Source organism: Leptodactylus fuscus, chromosome 6 (assembly GCF_031893055.1).
Source record: "Leptodactylus fuscus isolate aLepFus1 chromosome 6, aLepFus1.hap2, whole genome shotgun sequence".
NCBI classification, from domain to species: Eukaryota; Metazoa; Chordata; class Amphibia; order Anura; family Leptodactylidae; genus Leptodactylus; species Leptodactylus fuscus.
Window position 1 is genome coordinate 149,802,169 of NC_134270.1, and position 26,274 is coordinate 149,828,442.

Genomic DNA, 26,274 nt, shown 5'->3' on the forward strand with positions numbered 1-26,274 from the left:
TTTCTTGTGGCCCTTGCATGCGCAGTCGGCTCTGCCCAAGGCCTAGAAGATTGAAATCCAGGACGGAAGAAGACACAGGGAGAGGGCATTCAAGAAGAAGAAGTAGAGGCCGTCGCTGGAGATTTCTCTCGCAGCACTGGGGACGCCCCCAGTGCTGCGAGAGAATTCATTTGCATACTGATGAAAACCAGGATTTCTACGGAACGACGGCGCAGTGAAGACATCTAAAAGCTTTCTTAAGGCTATTCCTACATGTTAGTGAGAAAAGATGCAGTTTTAATGATAGAATCCCTTTAAAGCAATCTCCTCTTTTCACAGCTATTGGAAATAAACAGTGATGGGCGAACCTCACAAGATTTGTTTCAACAAATATTTGTGAGGCTCAGCTCTTCGTTTTGTTTCAGGACAAACGTTTTTGGTCAAACTGGAATTCCTATTATTATACTCTAGGGTCTTCTCAAACCCCACTGTATAATAAGCAGAGGCCTAGATGATTAAGAACAACAAAGAATTATACTCACCTCTCCTGGGCATTCTTATGGCCTCTTCAGGCCTCTGCCTAATGTCAAGATCCCTGGGGTCACCAATGAGGCCCAATCATTGTGTCAAGACGTCAGCGCTCCCCATGTGACCACTGGGACTCAATCAAGGGCCTTAGAGGCACGTGATGTCAGTCAAAGGATGGAAGGGGCTTGAAGAGGATTCTGTGAATGATCAGATGCCCAGGAGAATTCAGGAAAGATGGGCATAACTCACGGTTATTTTTACTTGCCTCGATTTATTATACTTTGGGGTCTGGAGACCCTAGAGTGTAATAGTGTTTTGTGGGTGGGGGACCCAAAACCTTTGGGTCGAATCTGGTTCTAACCAAATCAGTTCACTCATCCCTAGAAATAAATAAGAATGGCCAAGCCCTTTAGTGTTCATATGTCCCACCCTGTCCTCCGGTCACTCTGGACTTTGTATATATATGGGCACTGCCAGCATTGAACAGGAGGGGTCAGTGGCATTCTGCAGCTCCGCTAGTGTCACAGTGGTGGTAGTTGTGTCTTGGCTGGAGGGCACTGCCAAACTTTCCCTGGCAGCTGCAGATCCATCAACCACAATAGAAAGCACGGCATCCGATTGCTGATAATTCTCCTCTGCAGGACCCGCTTCATCGAGTTGCTCCCTACTGCTCTTCAACTCTGTCAATGTGGTCTCCTCCTCCTCAGGACTGGTCTCTTCATCTGGCTTCCCTCGTCCTCGCTTTCTCTGCCCCTTCCTTACCTAAAATCAACAAGACAGACACGTACAGTAATCCATCAGTCCAGAAATCCCAATAATACAGCATGCAACGCAAACAGCTCTTGTTTATACATACGGCTGGTTTTTGTGACCAAGTGGTTCCCAATACCTTCCCTAAAATGCTGGTGCTGTAAACAGGGATAGTGACGTGGAAGCGGCCATTGCTAAAAGGCCTATACAGTCTCAAAGCATAGGGGCAATACATAGAGACACTGGAATATGGAGGAAATCTGTCCCCTACAGTTTGCCAGCAGAGTGGGTCTTAGTGTGGGCATTTTACAGCTAAGGACCAGCCTCTGCTATTAACTTTATGTATATACAGTAGTGTGCAAAAGTTTCAAGCAGGTGTAAAAAAATGCTCCAAAGTAAAAATGCTTCAGAAATAGAAGGGTTAATAGTTAATTTTGTCAATTAACAGAATTAAATAAATTAAGAAAAGAAAAAAATGTAAATCTCGTCAATATTTGGTGCAACATTTGGCCTTAAGGAGGAGGAGTACCGGAAGTGATGACATGGCCCCCACAGATATAGCCCTGATCTCATCATCGTCCAGTCTGTCTGGGATGACATGAAGAGACTTGATTAGAGACGGATTGGAGCAAGCCTACATCTCCAGAAGATCTGGGCTTAGTTCTCCAAGATGGCGGCGGGAACAACCTCCCTGCCGATTTCCTGCAAGAACTGTCTACAAGTACCGAGAAGAACTGATGGAAGGCAAAGGGCAAAGGTCACACCAAATATTGATGGGATTTATTTTTCTCTTTTCTTGCATTCGCTGCATTTTGTTAACAAACATAATGAAACTATTAACTATTACCTTTTTCTGAAAATATTCTTACTTCGCCTGATTTTTTCCAAGTCTAAAACTTTCTGTGCAGTAACGTATGCGTGCCCAAACTTCCAATAGTTCTGAACTTTTTGAAACTCATACTTTGACAGTCCAGAAATGTCACATTATTGAAATTGTACAGTTATCTAAATTCATGAAATGCATACAATGCACACAAACCTAAGAATCTAAACTAACTGGTATAACTATGAGTTACGCAGGAATAGGGAGAAAGCTGTCGGTTGGCATCAGGAGAGCAGGTAGTGTCAGTGCTGCCAACATGACGGAGACTAAATTCACAGTGTGTGTCACTACCTTATACTGCCCTCATAGAAGGCACCATAAAGGGGTGTATGCAAATGTGGATTACAGATGGCCTACCTCTGCCAACATCAGCTGTGATGTCTGGGCGTTCACACTACCGTCAGTGTCCGACAGGCAGTGTCCGTTCAAAATCTGGCACGGACATTAGGAGCGGACACTAGCTGTGTTCGTGACACTTGTCATTCATTTAAATGGCGATCGGGTGCGTTCTTTTGCACTCCATGCCTGTCCTTCACTCTCCGTCTGTAAAGATGTTCGACTTTTCAAGCGGACAGAAAAAACCTACATGTCGGGTTTTTCTGTCAGCTTGAAAAGTCGAACATCTTTACATGCGGACAGTGAAGGATGGGCACGGAGTGCAAAAGAACGCACCCGATCGCCATTTAAATGAATGACAAGAGTCACGGACACAGCTAGTGTCCGCTCCTAATGTCCGTGCCAGATTTTGAATGGACACTAGGAACGGACATTACCTGTCAGACACTGACGGTAGTGTGAACGCCCCCTAACTGATCTAGTCTCGTCTTCCACATTGGTCGCTCTTCTGCCTGGACCATCATTTCTTTGAGCACCCAAAACCTACTAAGCAGTAGGACAATCCCTTTAATGAACAGCCATTCCTCTTTAATCCACTTTAGAGATGTCTTTACTAAGATGTCTACTTCTAGACTCCATCTTCACAGGTTACGGTTCTGGGTCTTATGTCCGGATGTATCTCCTGGTTAATGACTTATTGATACCTGATATTGCTTTTTTGCATTACGTGCTCTTTTGCTGGCCCTGCTTTATAGTAGAGTGCATACAATTGTACCTTTAGCATGTTTCTATCTTCTATTGTTCCTCGACCTCTTGCAAACCCCCATTAGGGACAAAGAGAGATTCTCCCAGAAGGTATAATTACCATCATCAGATCTTAATCTCCAGGCACCAAGCAGCTCAACATTGTCATCCCAGCTTTATTTCTGCCACCAGATATCAGGAGTATACACCTTGTATTATATTATGCTTTGTTTGCCATGCCTTTTAAAACGGTGTTCCCATAACTCTTGTTCTGCAGCCTGCAGGCTCTGTGCTCTCTTCACTTCCTGGATTTCTCGCACATTGGTGGGCGGGGTTTCACTTGCTCTGCTATCTGCTATGTTTGCAGTCAGTAATGAGGGATTGGTTGTAAATGCATTACCACAGTATGACGCTGATGTGGAAACTGATGTAGCAGATTTGGATTTGAGTCAGCTTGCATTACATACAGAGTTAACAGACTCCTTATCTCAGACCCTATCAGCCAAATTCAATTAAACCGGCTGATAAGTGGAAAAGCTGAAGATAGACAGCACAGTAATCCCAGAGCTCTCACCTCCCCCCTCCCCTATCTGAGGAGCTCCATTACTTGTTAGACATAAAAGCCACGAGCTGCTCCCAGCACTCAGCCCCTCCCTCTCGCCCAGACAGCAGGCAGCTAGTCACTTGGGAACTGAGCAGATAAGTCCAGTGGCCATAGAAACGCAGTGTCAACAATGAAGCGGCCAAACAAAGCAGTGTTGATAAAGCAATGTATTTAGGAAAAATCTTATATCCACATAAACTAGTAATATAGATATGATGCTTTTCATAGGACAATCCCTTTAATATTTCCATGTCGCCGCTATGGATGGCTTCTCCTGACCTATATATCTGCCTGGGTTTCACACAACGCCTGTTACCTTATGCTTCTATTTGTATATGATATGGTATGGTATGTAATATTAATTATGCTAAAAAGCCTTAATAAAAATCGAATGAAAAAAAAAAAAATTACTGAAGTCCGATTGTAGTGGGAGGCTCATGGACAAACTGAACCCGGCCATGAAATGTATTCATGGGCTAAGTTCATGAAGATGAATTTGGGAGAGGGGAATATTTTCTAAAATACATTGCAGCCAAACCCATTTGCCAAGAATTACTGAATGATCACTTTTATAGGTCGAAGCTGTCATATTCTGCCACGCCAAAACCAAGTAGCTGCGAGTTGGACAATCGCTGATATGATATTGATGATCTTCCCTAAAGGGGTCTTGCAACCCAAAACTGATTTTTCTTACTGTTGACCTATCCACAGAAAACCCACATCCCACACAGCCCGGAGGCGGCTAGGAGCAGGCAGCACCGCAACTATTCAAGTAATAGGAGTTGTGCAGCAGCCCCATTCACTGCAAATTGGAGAATTGCTGCCCCAATCCTATTACTTGTATAGGAGCTGCACACACTCCATGTCTACTAGAAGCTTCCAGCACCCAAAGGCTGCCAGAGCAGCTGATCTGTGCGGGGTCCGGGTGTCAGACCCCCACAGATAAAATAATGATGACCTATACTATGGACAAGTCAATCAGTATGAAAAATTAATTTGGGGTCAGACAACCCATTTAATTATAAAACTATTGCTCAAAGTCATCATTCCTCTGCTCACCTGTTCTTTCTCGCTTTCTAGATGCAGGCGACACTTATGTTCCTTTAGATACTTCTGACGGGTAAAGCCTTTGCCGCAGTTGGGGCAGCAGAACCTGTAATTCCCTGTATGGCTCCGCTGATGTTCTATCATGTGCGCCCGTCGACTAAATGACTTTGAGCAATACTGGCACTTGTGCATTTTCATTCCTGGTTTGGGAAACAGACAGGACAAATACGGATTTAAATTTCATGCAACCACTGGGATGTAATAAAAATCCATTGCACACAATAGAAATGTCTGTAATGACATTACTGTATTTTTAGGCTATATGATGACTATATACAATATATACATTTACTCCAGGAAAGAATCGGACCCACTGCTCTAAGTTATAATCATTAAGTAACAGGAAGCTGAGACTTGTGCAGCCATTTGCACAGAGGAGCTGTTTAGCAATCCATGCGCCTATTTCTGACTACGTAGATACTGCTCCACTGATTCTAACTAACTTAGAATTTTTTCTCTAGCTCCTGCCATTCCCCAGTAATCGGTTCTGTTAGTTTCATCACTCAATATACTCTATATTGTCAGTTGGGCGATCCATGACAGCCTGGGACCACCCACCTGACAATCTAAAGCCTACTTATTATATTGACTGCTCAGGCTAGAGAAAAAATTCCATCATCAGGGGCAACACGGTGGCTCAGTGGTTAGCACTGCAGCCTTGCAGCACTGGAGTCCTGGGTTCGAATCCTGCCAGGAACAACATCTGCAAGGAGTTTGTATGTTCTCCCTGTGTTTGCGAGGATTTCCTTCAGCGTCCACTGCACCCAAAAACCATTTTAATTTTTGAAATTTTCCAGTAGCTGCTGCATTCCCCCCCTCCCCCCCTCGGCTTATACTCGAGTCAATAAGTTTATCCAGTTTTTGTGGTAAAATTAGGGGCCTCGGCTTATATTCGGGTTGGCTTATACTCGAGTATATACGGTACATTAAAAAAATAAAATAAGAATTCCATCTGTGCCGTCACTAGCAAGTAGATGAAGGAGGACATGGAGGAGAAGGTGAGGAGATTGTGTTTGACCTAGGATAGGTCATCAATTAAAGATCGTCAGGGGGCCAACAACCTGGCCCCTTGCAGATCAACTGCTTAGAGAAGAGAGAAGCCGCTGCATTCGGGGGGTGCTGCAGCCACTTCAGTACTTACCAAGCACAGCGCCGTATATCTGTACAGTGGTTGTGTTTGGTATCCTAAATGTGTGACCGATGAATGTGATGTCACCTGACCTGTGAGGTGGAACATGGCCACTTCCAGCAGCTGACCCATAGGGGTCCTGGGTTTTGGATTTCCCTGGAACTTTAATTGATGACCTATCCTAAGGAACCCGTTAAAAGTATCTAGCACAGTCGATCAATCTTTCATCTGTGCACACAACAAAACACGGCAATTTGGTAGTCAGTGAGATCGAGATTATGAACCTTCACCTTGGCAACTTTTGCCACCTGCCTCCTTTTTTAATTCACCTTGAAGACACAAGTCTTCAGACTTACCTGAATGTGACAGAACATGAGCTTTTAGCTTATCCGGACGATTAAACTCCTTGTTGCAACCAGTGTGAGATCTATGGAAAGGTTTATAGAAAAGAAGATATTCTGTGAATTCTGTGCAGTAAAGTGGCCATACATCTTAGATATGCGCCCTCCCCCATTATATAAGCATTCAGCCTCTTTGTTTGAGAAGAAAGATCATGACACAGTGAAAAAAAATTCATATAGCGTTGTGGCAGCAAAGATAATGGATATAACAAGGGTGACACAAGAATCAGACAAATAAGAAATAACTAAGACCACTTTATCCAATGTCACGGACAATAAGCCATACAATAGGTCAATAAAAATAATGATATTCTATCCTACAGCAAAATGTCCAACAGCATCACCACACTATTACAATTACAAGTCCTCTGTCATATATGGTGACTGAATATTTGGGGCTCCAGAATGGAAAGAGTTAAGCAGACCATCATGTACAAGGACCCCCACAAGGGCGGGAAAGGTATTTCGGATATCCTCCTTCGGATCACTTTTATATGCAATTGTGGACTGCAAATGGATCTGCGGCCAAGGCCATGTGCCAACACTTCGTCCCCTTTGGCAAGGACTCGGCTGGGACAAGTGGGACAGCTCCTTCCCTTGCAACTGGTACACGGTTCATGAGGGAGCACCAGCTGGAGGCTCTCAAGCCCGACTTGTAAAGTGGACACGATGGAGACCATCTGGACCAACGTGTTTTCAAAGAAGATGATCAAAGGGTACAAGGATATTTCATGAATGACCATCCAAAGGGGGACTGACCTTGTAGTCAGTTATGTGGTTGCATATCCAGCACAGGGGTGAGATACAACACTTACCAGAAGCTGCAGCTACATATTAATAAATCTCTCTGCCTCTGTTGCCCTCAAGCAGCTCATTGCTCCTCCACCACCCCACTCTATAGATTACTATGGGAAGAATATAACCTCTCTATTGTTCAGCTTTTGTGCACGTACCCTTTAAGGCAATATATTAATAGTTTGCAAGCAGTAAAAGAGGTAAACACATACGCAAAGGGGCACTTGTACTGTTTGTAGGGCTCGTGGATCAGCATGTGTCTCTTCAACTTGTCCTTGCGATTGAATGCAGACTCGCACAATGTACATCGGAATGGCTTTTCACCTGAAACATAAACAAAGAAACTGTAAGTGTACATGTACAGACAATATGGAGGACTTTGCTCGCAGAATGATGATATATGCAGAAGCATAGCTAAGTAGGAACAAGTGGACTATGTGCCCCTGGTACTGAGACAACCAAAATGAGCCACTGGGCCTTGGCCAGGGTATTCTGCTACAGGGCTCGGGTTCCAAACTGAGTTTTAAGCACAGATGAAGGAAACCCTAGCTTCATTGGTGTAACTGTAGGGGTTGCAGTGGCCGTGGCCTTGACTGGGCCCAGTAGCCACAGGGGCTACACGGGTCACCCTCGCTGCACTAGAGCTGAAAAGCTTCTTTGATCTCCTCTCTGAGTTGTCTCTCTAGTTACACCCCTTCTTAGCTTACAAGTTTCCAAAATATAAGTCTAAGAAAATGATACAGGACTGTACCTGAATGGATGTGACTGTGTAGTTTTAGGTAGTGTTCCCTTCGAAATAATTTCTTACAGATCTGACACTTGTAACGACCACCTCCTCCATGGGTGGGTAGATGTCTCCTTAGATATCTTTCACATGGAAACACCTAAAAACAGAAATTTAAAAGTAAATTTATTGGCCACCCAGAGCCCTCAAAACCCACCCCTTGTTCAAAGACTACTTTTCCCTTCCTTGAGCCAGTCTTTTGGACGCAACGTAAATACTAAAATGGCCGTCTAAACGCTGACTTACTAAGAGGACGTCGGTGGATATTCTTACCTTCTGGCAGTGTGGGCAGGGGTAGCTGTGTGTGGCGGTCTGTAGATGTTGCTCCAATGCCTCTGGGGTGGAGTATTTATTCATGCACTTCAAACATCTGAAATAAAGGGGGACGCAGTTAGTAAAGGGGTTATCTAGGATTTATTCTTTTATGGCTCATCACTATGCTAAGTCATAAATATCTGATCAGTGGGGGCCGACAGATGGACCCAAGATGAGATTAGGATTGGAAAATAAACTGGGGCAAAGTTACCACTGACCATGAACCAGAATTCAGTCCAAAAACTGGTGCAATTGGTAATGTCTGGATTTTCCTGCTGTTACTGCCACTTCGGAGAAAAGTCAGCAGAGCATTGCAGGGAGTGGGCAGAGCAAGTGCAGGGAGTGGGCAGAGTGATAGTATTGCAGGGAGTGGGCAGAGTGAGTGCAGGGAGTGGGCAGAGCAAGTCCAGGGAGTGGGAAGAGTGAGTGCAGGGAGTGGGCAGAGCGAGAGCATTGCAAGGAGTGCGCAGAGCGAATCCAGGGAGTGGGCAGAGCAAGTGCAGGGAGTGGACAGAGCGTGAGCATTGCAGGGAGTGGGCAGAGCGAGTGCAGGGAGTGGGCAGAGCGAGAGCATTGCAGGGAGTGGGCAGAGCGAGTGCAGGGAGTGGGCAGAGCGAGAGCATTGCAGGGAGTGGGCAGAGCAAGTCCAGGGAGTGGGTAGAGCGAGCTCAGGGAGTGGGCAGAACGAGTCCAGGGAGTGGGTAGAGCGAACTCAGGGAGTGGGCAGAACGAGTCCAGGGAGTGGGCAGAGCGAGTGCAGGAAGTGGGCAGAGCAAGGGTGGCCTTTTACAGCCTAAAATTGTACTAAAATTATAGCTGAAAGCTAAACCAGCTCCTAGCTTCCATTTTAAATCTGGCACAGGCATGGGATACGACACATTTATTATAAGGGTTGTCCAAGACCCCATGTGTATGAAATACTGATGACTAGAGATGAGCGAGTAGTAGTCAATCGAATACCTCGCTCCCATAGGAATGCGTGTTAGCGGCCGAACAGGGGTTAAGCGCATTGAATATTCGATTGAATACTATTCGCTCATCTCTACTGATGACCCTTCCAAAGGATAGGTCATTAGTATCTAATGGTTGGGGGTCTGACACCATAATCCAACTTAGTTATCCCCTATCTACTAAGTAAGGAACAACTGTTAGAACTGTGGGGTCAGGGGCATAGCTATAGGCGGTGCAGAAGTAGGATTGCCCACTGGACCGTGAAGGCTCAGGCACCCAAAGGCCTCTTTACCACATAAGACACCAGTATTTTATATAGCAGATGGTAAATAGGGGCTGCATTACAGATATTGCAAAGCCCAGGGGATTCTAGTTATTTAGTGAGACTCCACCAAACCTTATCCTGAATCACTTAGTATGGGGCATGCATAATACATAAGATAAGCTAATACTTCACTTGTACACTGCCATTTCCTTCTTGGGGGCAATGAGGGGCAGCAAACTATGAGAATACTGGTGCACGCCCATCTCATACAGAGAAGAGAAGTCTTTGTTACAGATGTGGCATCGGTACGTCATCTCTTCCTGGTGAGTTTTGATATGTTCCAAAAACTGGTCCAGCTTCTGGGATGTGTGAACGCAGCCCTTTACCACACACTTGTACACCTGCAAAATGTAACAGTGACTACAATATATACAGCTGTCAGTATTACCGGTATATATACGTTATGGACCTGCATGTATACATCAGTCAGAATTATATAAGAACCTACAACTCCATTACATGACTAGGTTGGGTTCTTATTGTCTACCGAGGTCTAGAAAACCACGAAAAACTGAAACAAATTCTACTCACTGAGATTTGCCCACAGAAAATTAAGAAAAATTCAGTCATGGGTTGCAGAATATAACAATACAATGTAATTTTTTTTAATCACTTTTGAAATGATAAAACATTAAGAAATTAAATAAACTTGGCATTGCCATAAATCGTACTAAACCCCAATACATGTCATTTTTCAAGTACAGTGAATACCACAAAAACAAAACCCTGAAACCAATAACGGAATTGTGTATTTTTTCCATTCCATCCCAAACTTATTTTTTTCTTTTTACAGTTCTCAATATCTTATACGAGACATTAAGTGATTAAAAAAAGAGAATATTAAAAGCAATTTTGTCCTGCAAAAAACAAGCCCCCCATATGACAATGTTGAGAAAAAGGCAATGCTTAGAAGAGTTGGCTCTTGGAAGATGGTAGGTAAATACCTAAGATGTCAGGACGAGGTGACTGACACAGACTTTTAACAATGAGTTTACAAAGAAGGAATCTCACAACTAAAAGATGAACCATAGGAAGTTTGTTTTTTATTAGGGATTTTTTGATGGTTCACAGCAAAATTGTTGTTAGTTTCCTACTGGATAATAGAATTTACTTAATCATAAGGATATCATTATTTCTGACCTGTATTCAATCCTTTGTTTTATTACAAACACAACCTTTCCTTGTTACTACATAAACAGAAGGGAGGATTTCTCAAGACCGCTGTTTCCACCAATATCTCAAGGACCTGCAGAGAATGCCCCCAATTTATGACCAACCAACCACAGCATGTCCACACCATGCTCCTTTTTCAGAAAGTGCTGAGGGACCATTGAAAAACAGCTGATATTGAGTGAGAAGCCAACATCAGCCAGACATTGTAGTGATACATTCAGCCCTTCGGGTAACAAATGGTTGAAGACCACCAGAAGAGAGTCTCTATTCCTTAAAGAAGACCTTTCGCTCGCTCCACCAACTCCAACTCTTTCCATTATATCATAGCTGCTGCTCTACTGTTTCTGACACAGTTGGAATTTTTTCTCTAGCCCACACTGTCCCTGAGCAATCAGTGCTGATCGTTTCAGTACCCACTATGCTAATTAGGTTATCAACTGTCAGGTGGGTGGTCCCAGACTATCTGCTCTAGTCAAGAACCGCCCACCTGACTGAAAAGAGTCTAATTAGCATATTGGTGCTGAAACTATCAGCATAGATTTCTCGGGAAGGGTGGGGGCTAGAGAAAAAATTCTAACTGCGCCAGAATCAGTGGAACGGCACCTATTGAAAGATCCTCTTTAATAGGGGATATAGGTAGGATTTACTTTATGAGACAGTACCTTGAAGTAAGAGGCAAAGGTAACATGAATAAATATACACAACAATAAAATATTAGGCCAATTATACATTATAAGAAGGCCTCCGGGTTCTAACCTGTTCCTGTTTGTGTTGAGTCATATGGGACTTCAGCTGGAAATAGCTACTGAACTTGCTGCTACAGAACTGGCAGTGATAGGAGCTGTCAATCATCACACCCTGCTTGGCCTCAGATCCATCGCATGGTCCACTCTGAGAGGTGTCAATGTCCTGAGAAGAGGCGTCTTCAGGTGGGACCTGGCTGGAGACTGAAAAATATCAATATTAGGAGGAGGAGTCCAGACATATAGACGTTCTATAGAAGTACTAGATGACAGCTACACTCCTTTTACCTCCATTTTCAACACTTTCTTCTTCTGGCTGTGAAGGGTTAATGGGCACCACCTGTAAGGTCATGGATCCTTGCGTGTTGGTGGTATTTGGAGCTCTCGGCCACACTTTGTGTGTCTGCATATGTTTTTTCACATTGGACTTCTGTGCGAATGCTCGCCCGCATACAATGCACTGGAAAGGCTTCTCCCCAGTATGACTGCATGAAAAATAAAAAGTAAAAAAAAAATATATTTTGTACCATTAGAGACTTTCAATACATTGGCAGTATGTATGTGCGAGCATTGCTCCAATAAAATGGGGACATGGCACTCAATAGGTGAAAAACTGCTATTGTGGGACAACCCCTGTATTACTGAATAGGGTTTACTAGCCCCAAATGGATTTTTCGTACTGATGACCTATCATAGGATAAGTGATCAGTATCTGATCTATGGAGATCTGACAACCAGACCCCTCACAGATCAATTGTTTCAGCAGCCTCTGGGTACCAGGTTCCTGCAGTAGACAGGGAGTGTGTGCAGTCTGCTTCTATTAAAGTAATAGGAGTGGCACTGCAGTTCCCTGGAATCGCCACTATACAGTGGACGGGGCTGCTGTGCCGTTCCTATTGAGCAGGAGTAGACTGTATGTGTTCCACATCCACTTCAGCAGCTTATAGTGCCCAGAGGCTGCAGGATCAGCTGATCTGCGCAGGCTCCAGGTGTTGGACCCCCCACATAACAGATAATGATGACCTATCCTGTGGATATATCATCAGTTTGCAAAAATCCATTTGGGGCCGGAAAACCCCATTAGGCTGAGGCCCCACGTTGCGGAAATGCAGCTTTTTTTGTTGCAGATTTTACTGCAGTTTTTTGAGCCAAAGCCAAGAATGGCTACAGAGGGAATGGGAAATATAAAGGAAGTTCTTATACTTCTACCTTCTGCTCAATCCACTCCTTTCTTTGGCAAAAAAAAAAAAAAAACCAAAAAACTGCATTTCGGCAACGTGGAAAGTGATCTGAACTATTTTTGATCCACAGAAACATGTCTTACCTTCTAATGTGCTGCTGGAGATCAAAGTTCTTCCCGAAGGCTTTATCACAGAAGGTACATTTCAGCTTGGGAGATTTCAGCTTTCCTAAATACGTATGTAAGTCAGAAGGAGGGAAGTCATCAATATGTGACACATCTGTGTGTGTGTATATATATATATATATATATATATATATATATATATATATATATATATACCGTATATACTCAAGTATAAGCCGAATTTTTCAGCCCAGTTTTTGTGCTGAAAAAGCCTCCCTCGGCTTATACTCGAGTCAGCAAAAAAAAAATAATTTTTTTTTTTTTTTTTAGGAGGGTGAGGGGGGGGGTCTATGACCAGCCACAATATCAATGTATAGAATCTCCCGTAAAATAGTGCAAAAAAAAAAAAGATTTAAAAAAATAAAAGTTCTTAATCCCTCCTTTCCCTAGAATACATACAAAAGTAGAGAATGACTGTGAAACACAAACACATTAGGTATCCCTGTGTCTGACCTGCTCGGTCTACTGAATATAGGGGATCTGCTCCTGTTCCGTTGGGAAGGGGTTAATAGGGCACTGCAGATCCCCTATATACAGCCAGGCTGAATTCCAAGTGGGGGGAAGAAAAAACAGTCCTCAAGCTCAGGGAAAGGGCAGACAGACAACCAAAACACCCCCTCCCCTTCCCCAGCAACTACTGCACCCAAAAACTCCGACCATTTTCATTTTTGAAATTTTCCAGTAGTAGCTGCTGCTTATACTTGAGTCAATAAGTTTTCCCAGTTTTTTGTGGTAAAATTCGGGGCCTCGGCTTATATTCGGGTCGACTTATACTCGAGTATATACGGTATATATATATATATCTTCATGTCATCCCAGACAGACTGGAGGATGATGAGATCAGGGCTATATCTGCGGGAGCCATATCATCACTTCCAGGGTCACACCAAATATTGCTGGGATTTACATTTATTTTCATTTATTTTCCATTCATTTCATGTTATTAATTGATAGAATCTATTAACCCTTCTATCCCTGAAAGCATTCTTACATTGCAGCATTCTTCCACAACTTACTGTATATATAAAATATATATAATACTGTATGTGTCTATTAACTTGCTTTTGGTCCAAGCGTCACTAATAAAGTTATTATCCTGACTTTCAGCAATGCGTTCCTTACACTCACCATTCTGACCATTGCTGTCCGTCTTTGATCGGCGGGGCTTGCTGGACATGGCAGACTCCAGGTTTCCCATACTGTTCCCATTTCCATCAGCACAAGGAGAACAGCTACTTGTAGTTTTTGATTTCAGCCCCTGTTTTCCTGGGCTGTATACAGGAGGGGTGTTATAGACCGTGCTCTCTACACACTGGCTTGGAACCTGCAGAGAGAATCATCCAAAGAAATCATTACCTAGAAATAATCTTCTACTTACTTATTATCTTAAAGGAAATCTGTCAGGGCAACTTGGGACACTACACCACCCATAGATCCTTATGGACCAGGGCTTTAGTGTCCCAAAAGCCCTATTATAAAGCCATCTGTGCCCACAATAAAAATAAAAAAGCTTCAGGGCAACACGGTGGCTCAGTGGTTAGCACTGCAGCCTTGCAGTGTGGGAGTCCTGGGTTCAAATCCTGCCAGGAACAACATCTGCAAGGAGTTTGTATGTTCTCCGCGTGTTTGCGTGGCTTTCCTCTCATACTCCAAAGTCATACTGATGGGGGAAAATGTACATTGTGATCCCTGTATGGGGATCACAATCTACATAAAAAAAGGAGTACACCTCGGCTTCAATGAGGGGGGATGAAGAGGAGAGCTCCTCCGCAGAGAGACATAGCCAGCCTTCTCCTGACAGAAATGACTCATTTAATTCTGTAGATAGCCATTCTGCTCTTCGCCTCTCCATAGACTTCATTGTAAACTGACACTGCTTATGTGTGAAATCACTCAGATAAGAAGTGAAGACAGGAGTAATACTTAAAGACAAAGGCTTTTCTTTAGTGCAATATATTGCTCAGTTTGTTCCCTTCACCTCCACTGTAGAATTATGAAAAAATAATAAAGAAAAGTTCACTTACACTTTAAGATAAAAACCTTCCACAATGGTAATTACCTCTATCTGGGTGTAGGGTGCCATACCCAATCCATGGATTTCCATGCCCGTATTTCCTGGCATACTGATGGGAGAGCTGTAGACTTGCACTACGGTACTGCAGCTGCCGCTGTTTGCTTGGACAGGGACCCCCATAAGGTTCTGCCCTGGCGCTGCTGGGGTTGGCGGATGCGGATGCCGGGGAGGCAGTGAGGGCGCGTGCAGATAGGTGCCACCGGTGTGCATGCTCAGGTTACTCTGAAAAAGATAAAATCATAAAATAAACCCTATTAGCCGGGTTGGATTTGGCCACAGCACAAGCCATACAATTGGGGGCCCCGCAGCGATGTGTCACGAGATATTTTTTAATCGGTCACTACCTATTGGAGGAAGCGGCACAGCACACGAGGAATGTCAATACATGTAGTCCAAATGTTATTCCATCTCGGGACGTCATGTGTACCCTACAGGCTGAAACGGAGGAGGGCCTGGTCTGGAGTCAAATATTTTCTGCTACATGGTGGAATGATCCAATAAGTAGTGGCCCATCATGTCATTGTGTGGGGTCCACAAAAAAGAGAACAATAGAATATAGGTGGGCCAGTATAGGGGTTATATATTACGGGGACTGGTAAAGGAGGCTTTATACTGTGAGGGCCAATGAAGGGGAATTTTATGACCTGCAAATGGTGGGCAGTTCTGGTAATGGCCTAAAATTTTGACTAGGGACCCCCAGACATAATTTTGCTGTGTGCCCCTGAAATGACAGGATTGTCTCTGCCTGTTAGAATATATGGACATCCTACAGATAAGTCTCCTACCTGGGCACAACACTCCATTAGGGCTCTGGAGGACTGTGCGTTACCACCTTATATGATCATCAACTGTCTTCACCGATAAGGGTGGTTCACACCTGCGCCCGGTCTCCACTTTGCAGGTTTCCATCTTCTGCCCGAGACACTGGACAGGAGACGGAGACCCAGCAGTCAGTTTTCAAACCCATTCACTTGAATGGGTTTGCAAAGTGACCACCCACGAGCATCTTCTGCCTCTCCGCGGCAAAACCATTTTTTTTTAACCGGACACAAAGTCCTGCATGTCCGACTTTGTGTCTGGTTAAAAAAACGGTTTTGCCGCGGAGAGGCAGAAGATGCTCATGGGCAGTCACTTTGCAATCCCATTCAAGTGAATGAGTTTGAAAACTGACTGCCGGGTTTCCGTACCCTGTCCAGTATCTCGGAGCAGAAGACGGAAACCGGAAGGATTTCCTAAAGCGGGCACGGGCGCCCTAAGCTATTATTTGGCAGCCACGAGCCAGCTCTGAGCCACCAGTTGACTTGCCAGGAAAGCAGCCTCACTAATAGGTATTGTGATGTATCTAGTAACATTGTCCATTATTATATACTGGACTTTTAATGTACATGTTCTGGTCTCTATATACATGACGCTACAGGACTGCTTTCTGTTACCTGCACAGGGGCTGGAGTGGGTGGCATGGGCTGATCCAGCGAGGTAAGAGCTGACATTGCAGAAAGCAGGACTTCATCATTCACCAAGACGTTTCCTTGTACCAGAGTCTGGATGAGAGGAGATGGCGGAACTGCTATATAGGTGGATATCTGCGTGACAGGGCATAAAGGGAATATGCTGAGGTGTAGATCACAAATACATACAGCAAGTTATATAGGATAAACCCATAAGACCATTCATTTTAGCCTACAAATCCCCAAATTCCTAGCCGTATACAGAAGTGCTGATCCGCCATGCATCAATGTAATACCTATATGGATCCAGCCCCGACACGTAGGAAAATACCACATAAATAATTCAGGATTATTCATTTTATTGACAATTAGACAACACTAAATATAAAAACCCATTAAAAACCAAATTTAAGGCGAGGATCCCGACTACAATGTAAGATTGCAAATAATGTGCCACGTGCTGGGTAACAATTCTTATCCCAATTAAATAATGCGATAACATCAATTTCATTGATTGACAGCGATGTATATAATGTTACAGGCATGTAAGTAATTCATATGTGGTAATAAATAGAGTATATGATGCAATATGATATTATTATATACACCCCATATACATATAAGTGATCAGTAGAGATGAGCGAGTACTGTTGGGATCAGCCGATCCGAACAGCACGCTCGCATAGAAATGAATGGACGTAGCCGGCACGCGGGGGGTTAAGCGGCCGGCCGACGTCAAAGCGGAAGTACCAGGTGCATCCATTCATTTCTATGGAGCGTGCTTTTCGGATCGGCTGATCTGAACAGTACTCGCTCATCTCCAGTGATCAGTTCATAGAATAAGTTACCAATTCATATCATATATAGTGACAATGTGGTTAGAATCCCCCATACATGTAATGCAGAAGTACCGTATAAGGTTTAGAGTTGTAAAGTACAGACATATGGTAAAACCCTTATACATACATGTAAATAAAAAAGCAAATGTACCGAGGATAGGTCAAGACCTCCACCTCGAGCCCCAATGTATGTTTTGCCCCTAGTTTTGTCAGGGGGCTACAAGGTAGAAGTCCAGCAACACATTTAAAGGGATCCTATCATTTAAATACATTTTTTTTCTCCCTACCACGTCGGAATAGCCTTAAGAGAGGCTATTCATCTCCTACCTTTATAAGTCTTCTCCTTGCCGCTGTTTGCTTTGAAATACTGGTTTTCTCCGGTATGCAAATGAGTTCTCTCGCAGCACTGGGGGCGGTACTCAGCGCTCAAACAGCACTGGAGGCGTCCCCAATGCTGCGAGAGAACTCTCCAGTGCCACCTCCATCTTTTTCTAGAACGGCCTCTCCCCACGTCTTCTTCCGGAGTTGGCTTCAAACTTCTAGGCATGCGCAGTCGGCTTTGCCGTCGGGCCTCGGGCAGAATTGGCTGCGCATGCCCGGGGCAATTTTTCTGTGGCCGCTTACACAGTAAACTGATGTAAGTGGCCATTTTCTTATGGCCGCTTACACAGTAAGCTGGAGTAAGTGGCCACAAGAAAATCACCACAGGCATGCGCAGTTGGCCCTGCCTGAGGCCCAATGGCAGAGCCAACTGTGCATGCCTAGAAGTTTGAAGCCAGTGACGGAAGAAGACGTGGGGAGAGGCCGTTCCAGGCGAAGATGGAGGCGGCGCTGGAGATTTCTCTTGCAGCTTTAGGGACGCCTCCAGTGCTGTTTGAGCACTGAGTACCGCCCCCAGTGCTGCGAGAGAACTCATTTGTATACAGAAGAAAAATGGGATTCTACCGAACGGTGGTGCAGAAAAGATATCTACAGGTACAAGAAGAATAGCCTTTCTTAAGGCTATTCCGACGTGGTAGGGAGAAAAGATTGAATTTTAATGATTGAATCCCTTTAAATAGTACCTGTGTGTATAGGTATGTATAATCCCCAATTGCTCAGTGATGACACTGTGAGCGATGTAACACATGGTGATAATATCACCATGGAGCACCGCCCATTTACATTTTTAGACAAATTTACTGTTGATTTATGCCAAAAAAACCTGAGGTTTGCTCCTTGCTACATGTAATGCTTCTTCTCATGTTGTGCAGTGAAGAATCTTAGACGTTACACTATTATAAGATGCCACCTTTGCCACATGTAAGTTAGTGAAATTTCTGATATGCTAAGTCTTACTCAATACCTGAGGATGCTATTACTGGGAAGTGAAAGCGTCTAGAAGTAACCACAGCTTAGTCGTGGTCAGGTTGACAATGCAATCTCACAAAGACAGGTCAATGAGTACAGATAAAAATCACCAGTCGCTCACTACTTAGCTCCAAGCAGTCTCTGGAAGAGAGAAGAACCATCGATCAGAAGCTTCATTACCTGCGTTTTCATAGTCCAGCAGTCACTCACAAGCCAAAGGAAGAGTTCACACTGCCTTTACTAATGTCCGTTGCAGTCTTCTGTCATAGGATGACAGCAACGGACATTAAAGCGTCACAGACTGATTCTGTGTCCGTTCCCTTTAACACTGATGTAAACAACATCAGCCAGCTTCCATCATGTTTGTAATGGAAGATTAAGACCGCTGAGTCCAATCCTAAGGAATGGACCTGGGGACGTCACAGGTAGTGATGTCACGTGCCCTTCGAGGAGGCTGCTGATTGATCTCAGTGGTCACGTGTGGTGGGGACTTCCATCAGAAGAAAACAACGAAGGCACCAGGACCGCACTGGGATGCACCGGAGCACCTAGCAGCGGTATGGTTTTTTGAGGGGTTTCAACTTCCCCGATCCAATTAAACAATACAATTTTAGCCTGGACAATCCCTTTAATCTATTATACAAAGTCAATTCTTGATATTCTTGGGAATTAGAGGATCTTTACTGCTTTGGACTATGGACAGAGTCCGTATTTTGGCCTACCGACTCCACAACCCTCATTGCAATTTATAGACATTTTGTGCCCCTCATGACATGTTTCATAAAGGGGCCATTGTCGGGGTCAGGGCTTAATCGAAACAAGCGTGGCCTCCCACTGCCTAGGAGATCCATTATAATGTATTCCAGAAACGGGTGTACAGCTCAAATCTACACCAGCCCATGGTCATCCCCTATTGTCTGGGGCTGGGATTCCAACAAACTCATATAGTTTGCGGTATAACAGTCCATGGGGTCTCATCTTCCCCTGATTTGGTGGCTGGTGGACACATGTTGGACAGTGATCTCCTGGGCCCCAATGCAAAATATGCAATGGGGCCCCTACTTACCAAGTGCTATCTATAATACTGGTGTCTTCCTATGTTGTCGAGATGTCTTTGGGCCCCTGAGGCTCCTGGGCCCGGTAGCAATTTCTACCTCTGATCCCCCTATAGCTGAGCCACTGCCCGGGCTGAATCTCCACCAGATGCAAAAAAGCTCAATGTCTAAATCTACTTACCTGTCGGTTTACTGGGGGTTGCTGTACAGAACTGACGGGCGGTGTATATACACTGTGGTTACCCAAGGAGACTGATGCCAGGGAAGGTGTATTGCCATGACACTGCTCCCGCTTGTGGATCATAAAAGCCGGCAGAGAGTTAAACTGTTTTTTGCACTTGCCGCACAGAAAGACATCTTCATCATCTGTAAAGAGAAGCAGCGTCTTGGAATGGGCTCTGGAATCAGCACATTGTGTGTTATTTTCGTCACAATGGTTTGCTTTGGGTTTGTTGTTTGTATATGTAGTATTTCATCAGTGACACAACATATATATGTATATGTGCATTGATACCACATGCTGTATTTCTATATATATTCCCATATATGTCGGGTTTTGCTGTCCACTTGAAAAGTCAGACATCTTTGGGAACGTACAGTTAAGGACACCCCCGGACAGCAAAAGAACGCACCCGATGTCCATTTGAATCAATGCAAAATGTCATGGACACAGCTAGTGTTCAATGCTAATGTCAGCACAAGATTTTGAATGGACATTAGCAGCGGACACTAGCTATCGGACACCAACGGTAGTGTGAACGCCCCCTAAGCAATAGACATTCCCCAAAATGGTATAACTAAAAAGTACATCTGGCCCCGCAAAAAAAAAAGCTCTATGGATCTCCGTACAGCTGCAGGGTCACCTGTCAATGTGGCCTTGCAGCTGTTGCAAAACTACAACTCCCATATATTAAATATTTTACCATTACTTTTGCTTCAAAAATTTTTTCCCCTATTTTCCTCCTCTAAAACCTAGGTGCGTCTTATAGTCCGAAAAATACGGTATATATAAAATAATTTTTTTACATTTTTTTAATGCGGATTTGCCAAAGAATTGTTGCAGATTTTACCTTTTGCCATAGAATGAAAAAGCAGCAAATCTGCACCAATGCCCCCTGCACTAAACGCTGCACAAAATGGTAGACATGCAGATTTTGCAGTGGGTTTGTCTGTAGCATAAAATTCTGCCACATGTAAATTCATCCCACTCTCTTAAAGGGAATCTGCCACCAGAGCCCAGCATATCAACCACAGATAGATAGGTTAAAATCACTACAATCATACAATGTTTCCCCCCTTGTGAATTGCTGCCCTCATTGCTGAGATATCACTGTTTTTGTCAATATGCAAATAAGCTCTATGACGCAATGGGGGTGTTGCTGCTTACCTATTTGGAGCAATGACAGCGTCCTCATTGTACCAGAGAGCTAATTTGCACATTGACAAAAACAGTGATATCTTGGCCTAGAGAAAGTGGAAAGTACTGCTTCATTCAGGTGACCCAAACCTATCTGCATGACTGTGTCAATACTCTGGTCTGACTCCATGCTTTCTTCTACACTTCTGGCTAACGTCATATGGTGTTGCGACGCTTGAGCTACAGTCAGCCAAGAGTACCAAAGTCAGCGCAGGAGAGGTAACACTTGTAACGCTGTTTTCATGTTTCCTCACCTTCCTTGGTCCTCCACTTATTATACTCTGTGGTCTGAAGAGAAGGCACAGTATAATAAAAGCAGTTTTGGTTCAGCCATTTTCAGTCCAAATGCAACCATGAGGCAAATCTCACAGGATTTGCCCAGCACTTAATCATATTGTAAAAGGGACATGGCTTTAATAATCTACATGACTTGAAATAGAGGTAAAATGCCCGAATAATTGCCCTGGTACTAACCTATCTATCTGCAGGGCTGGGGTGATATACTGGTTCTGGTGACCCTAACCTATCTATCCGCACAGAGAACTAAATGATCCTGCAGTGTGTCTGTGTTTCTTTCTTTTTAGTTGCTATGATTCCTAAGATTTCTCTATCTGCCATGAGCTTGTATGTGTTTCTCTCCTGTTATATACTACTGTACCTTCTATGAAACTGTATCACTGAAATTTCCCCATTGTGGGACTATTAAAGGAATATCTTATCTTATCTGTAGGGTTGGGGTGATATGCTGGGATCTGGTGACACTAACCTATCTATCTACAGAGCTAGGTTGATATTCTGGGTTCTGGAGACACTAACCTATCTATCTGCAGGGCTGGGGTGATATGCTGTATTCTAGAGACACTAACCTATCTATCTGCAGGGCTGGGGTGATATGCTGTATTCTAGAGACACTAACCTATCTATCTGCAGGGCTGCGGTGATATGCTGGTTCTGGTGACACTAACCTATCTATCTGCAGGGCTGGGGTGATATGCTGTATTCTAGAGACACTAACCTATCTATCTGCAGGGCTGGGGTGATATGCTGGGTTCTTTAAACCATGAATAATGTAAAAAAAAAAAAAAACACCACTGTCATACCAAGTCCCTGGAGGGCTGCAGAACTGCTGACATTTTGCGTTGTAGGGTCCGATACACCACCTTGTCCATCCAGCAGTGACTGAACAGCAAGGACAGTCTGGTTGTCCATGCCTAGAAAAGAAAAAAAAAAGTAATTCAGTATTTAACACAGAACTGTGAGACTGACATATAATATTGTGTGAAATATCACAATAAAAGAAAAATCCGATATATGGCGTATGACAATGGTGACATGTAACATACTTGTGTAGGATTATTGTGGAGGAGTAATAACATGATCTTACGGGACTGAATATTGAGCACATGCTATGACTCATGGACGCAAGCAGGGTTTGTTAGGGGTTCTCTTTCTATCATATAAAGACTCATCACTTAGGTACGTCATAGAGCTGTTAGTGTATCAAAAATGAAGCGGGTCCATTTACTGTACATCATGCCACCACCGGAGCAGGGCTCTGTGACTTTCCTTTATTACCCATGTAGTCTCTCTACCAATCTCTGGATATAACTGCATCTGAGCCCTCCATGCCACCCTCCTTTGCCATCTTACTGTTTACCATGACAGTCTTGGAGATAGATATCATGAGGTCAACAGAACATCTGCAGGTGGACATCTGGCTTATAGCTCAATGTCGTAAAAATGCGTTTTTGCCGACACCATTTGCTTATGATGTGGACCACTACCAGTCCAATATTGTTCTCCCAATCATCAGGGCACGCAACACTGAATACTGCTGACATCTCGGCCTCGTAGTATACCAATCTGCTAGAGCAGGGGTAGGGAACGTACGGCTCTCCAGCTGTTGCAAAACTACATCTCCCAGCATGCATACTTGCTCTGCTGTTCTTGGAACTCCCATGGAAGTGAATGGAGCATGATGGGAGTTGTAGTTTCACAGCAGCTGGAGAGCCGAAGGTTCCCTATCCCTGTGCTAGAGTGATAAACCAAGATCTCCCAGTGCATGGACTTTGTCTCCAATTGGCGATAACTGGCACGTCAAAGATCAGAAGTCTTTTATGCTCCTCCCACTTGCCACAGAATGGGGATAGGGGCTTGAAAATTTGATCATTTGCAGATGTTAGTGACACCGGCTATTCCCATAACCTTACAGCTTCTTCTACATTGGGAAAGGAGCTAAATTAAAAATATAACCTAGGATGGAAAGATTTGTGGGAAAAGATTCAGCATAAGCTGTCATTTATCCACTGAAATCTCAGCTCTTTCTATGCCGACAAGTCAAGTAGTCGGACGGTCAGGTTCTCCTGCTCTATGAGGGTGGGTTTACACTACTGTTATGAATGTCTGTTGGGGTCATCCATCATGGGATAAGAGCAACGAACATTAGACGGTGTAGACGGAGCCCCCTCCATCTGGTGTCTGTCTGCGTTCACTCTCATGTTACAAACCATGACTGGTGCTTTCCTCCATCATATTTTTTGCTTTTCTGACAGAAGAGAAATTCCTGCACATCTGTTGTGCTGAGGTACATGGAGCAGGCTCCATCTGCGTCCGTCACTCTGTTGCTGTGAAAGTCCATTGTTCTCATCCTATGGCGAACGAGGGCAACAGACGTACACAGCATAAGTGTGAACTTTCCCAAAAGTAGATCCATGTGACATGGTAAATGTATCAATGACAGGATATCCTGAATCTATTCCCATATAACTATATATAAATCTGTTCGGCTCCTCCTGCTCTATAAGGGTATGTTCACACAGAGTTTTTTTTGCAGGCAACTAAGGGCAACACGGTGGCTCAGTGGTTAGCACTGCAGTCTTGCAGCGCTGGAGTCCTGGGTTCAAATCCTGCCAGGAACAACATCTGCAAGGAGTTTGTATGGTCTCCCTGTGATTGTGTGGATTTCTTCCCATACTGATAGGGAAAAATGTACATTGTGAGCCCTATATGGGGCTCACAAGCTACAAAAAAAAAAGAGTTTTTTGAAGGTGGATTTTGACATGGAATCCGCCTCAAAATCCGCCTGCGAAAATTCTTCCCATTCATTTCAATGGGAGTTAGTTTTTTTTTCCACTAGTGATTTTTTTTTCAGCTAGCAGAAAAAAAATGTAACATGCCCTATCTTCATGCGGATTCTGTGGCTGCCTCAGCCGCGGTGTCCACAGCTCGTGACACCCTCCTGCTTAGGTCCATTCATCCGGGGCTAATCAGGAGCAGGATGCCGCGCGAAGGGATTCACTGCATGAGCATTCTGTCGTGGGTAGCCGTGCAAAAAAAAAAAACAGACAGCGAAAAAAGTTTCCACCGCGTGAACATACCCTAACATGGTGCTTGCAGATCAGATCACATGTTCTCCATGACAGGATTCTTTCAAGACTGAAGCACCACATTGTGAAAACGCAGCGGCAAAAAATGCAAAGTGGGTGGGATTCTGGCTAAGGATCAGTTCACATCTGCGTTGATCTAAGATCAGTGAAATGCCCTGCACGGAGGAGTTTTCTCTCTGCCTGTTTCAGTATAAAAGTGACAGACACCCGGAGGACTGCATTATAGTCTATACCAGGGGTCAGCAAACTTACACACTCCAGCTACTGTGAAATTACAACTCCCAACATGCTCCATTCACTTCCATAGGAGTTGTACTTGTACAACAGCTGGCGTGCCTAAGGTTGCCTCCCCCTGGTCTATGGGGTCTGCGGGTAACTGCTTTTTTTTAATGGACAGGTTCTCCTTCTTTTGGATCCTCATTTGAACTCGAACAACTAACAGATAAACACTAGTAGGGGCAACACGGTGGCTCAGTGGTTAGCACTACAGCCTTGCAGCACTGGAGTCCTGGGTTCGAATCCCACCAGGAACATCTGCGTTTGTATGTTCTCCCCGTGTTTGTATGGATTTCCTCCCATTCTACAAAGACATACTGATAGGGAAAAAAATGCACATTGTGATCCCTATATGGGGCTCACAATCTACATAAAAATAAAAATCCACAGAGGAAAATTCTGCGAGATTGCAATGATAAACACTGCAGAAAAAAGAAAAGTAATGAGTTTCCGCTTCACTATGTGGAGTCTTAGCCTAAAGGTCTGTTCTGCACACGCAGGATGTTGTTACCCTATTGTGTTACACAACTCTATACCTGCTACCATGCAAGGTTGGATTTCCAGCCGGCTTAAAGGGTCCCATCTTGTGATCGGTTATACAGATAATAAATCAGCTTTTATTTTACTTGCATCTTTTTGACTATACTATATATAATATACTATATATAATAAAAATAAAAGGCACTTTACAGAATCCACCAGAGGAGTTTGATGGCTTTACCGACCCTTGCTATCCCCTGACATGACTGTACTAGGATACAGGACATCCTGACCCACATCTGACCACCGCCATGTTAAAGGGCCATACATGACAACATATCTGCAATGATGAAAATTGTTCCCTATGAAAAGGACTGTATAAAGATCTGCAGGTGCATGTTAAGCTGTGGTGTGTATAGGCAGCTTTATACTGTAGTGTTGCCCTGCTGATGCTTGCAGTCCTGCACACAGCGTTATCTGCAGGGTGTGAATATAGTCCATGCACACTATAGACATAGGTCAGGGATAGATGGAGATGCCCATGACCATTGTCCTCTGCTGCTCTTCCAGCTGCCACCCTCCTCCCTGATATAGCAGCTTTTCCCGGAAGCCTGCCCCCCTCTGCTGCACCTAACAACCCCTGTGCTCTTCCATCAGCCGCCCCCCTCCTGTCCCCGGCTCTTCCCTAGGCACTCCCTCCCCTGCCCCACAAGCACAAACCACACCAAATATAGCCCTCATTTCACATGCATCCTAAAATATCAGCTAGTTTTACGTTTTTACCTTCAAATGCCTCGAATATTGCTTGCGCCATCTTGCAGGCTGCAGATGTCCTAAGAGCAGCATTATGGGAAATGCGCCCAGGTGCAAGACCGAGGGTGACCAGCAGACGGAGCTCGCTTACACATAGATGTGTCTCATAGTAGGAATTGGTAACTTCACAATGTAAACACAAACAGATACTATGTTGTATATATACAATGTAACACATCAGGGTGAATGAATAAACAAATACATAATATAGAGACATAGCACA

General features: G+C 44.1%; 1 protein-coding gene across 1 annotated transcript; it reads right to left on the reverse strand.

Moving 5' to 3' along the window:
- On the reverse strand, positions 1-26,069 carry ZNF341 (zinc finger protein 341). Its single transcript, XM_075277538.1, has 16 exons — positions 26,022-26,069; positions 22,197-22,307; positions 19,861-20,045; positions 16,421-16,570; positions 14,973-15,209; positions 14,042-14,237; positions 12,872-12,956; positions 11,836-12,032; positions 11,561-11,751; positions 9,764-9,972; positions 8,314-8,410; positions 8,008-8,140; positions 7,469-7,580; positions 6,417-6,487; positions 4,884-5,071; positions 1-1,269 (listed from the first exon to the last, which is right to left on the reverse strand). The coding sequence occupies exons 1-16, from the start codon at positions 26,050-26,052 to the stop codon at positions 949-951; spliced, it is 2,514 nt and encodes an 837-aa protein (XP_075133639.1). The 5' UTR covers positions 26,053-26,069; the 3' UTR covers positions 1-948.
- Between the last annotated feature and the right edge of the window lie 205 nt (positions 26,070-26,274).

What these genes read in the sequence shown, in the direction of transcription:
- ZNF341 (XM_075277538.1), bottom strand. Translation starts at nt 26,052, where the DNA reads ATGGCGCAAGCAATATTCGAGGCATTTGAAG. An exon ending in TGCAGCCCTCCAGGGACTTG is followed by an intron (nt 20,046 to 22,196) that starts GTATGACAGTGG and finishes TTCTCTTTACAG; the next exon opens with ATGATGAAGATGTCTTTCTG. An exon ending in CCTGCCCACACTGCCAGAAG is followed by an intron (nt 8,141 to 8,313) that starts GTAAGAATATCC and finishes TTCTGTTTTTAG; the next exon opens with GTGTTTCCATGTGAAAGATA.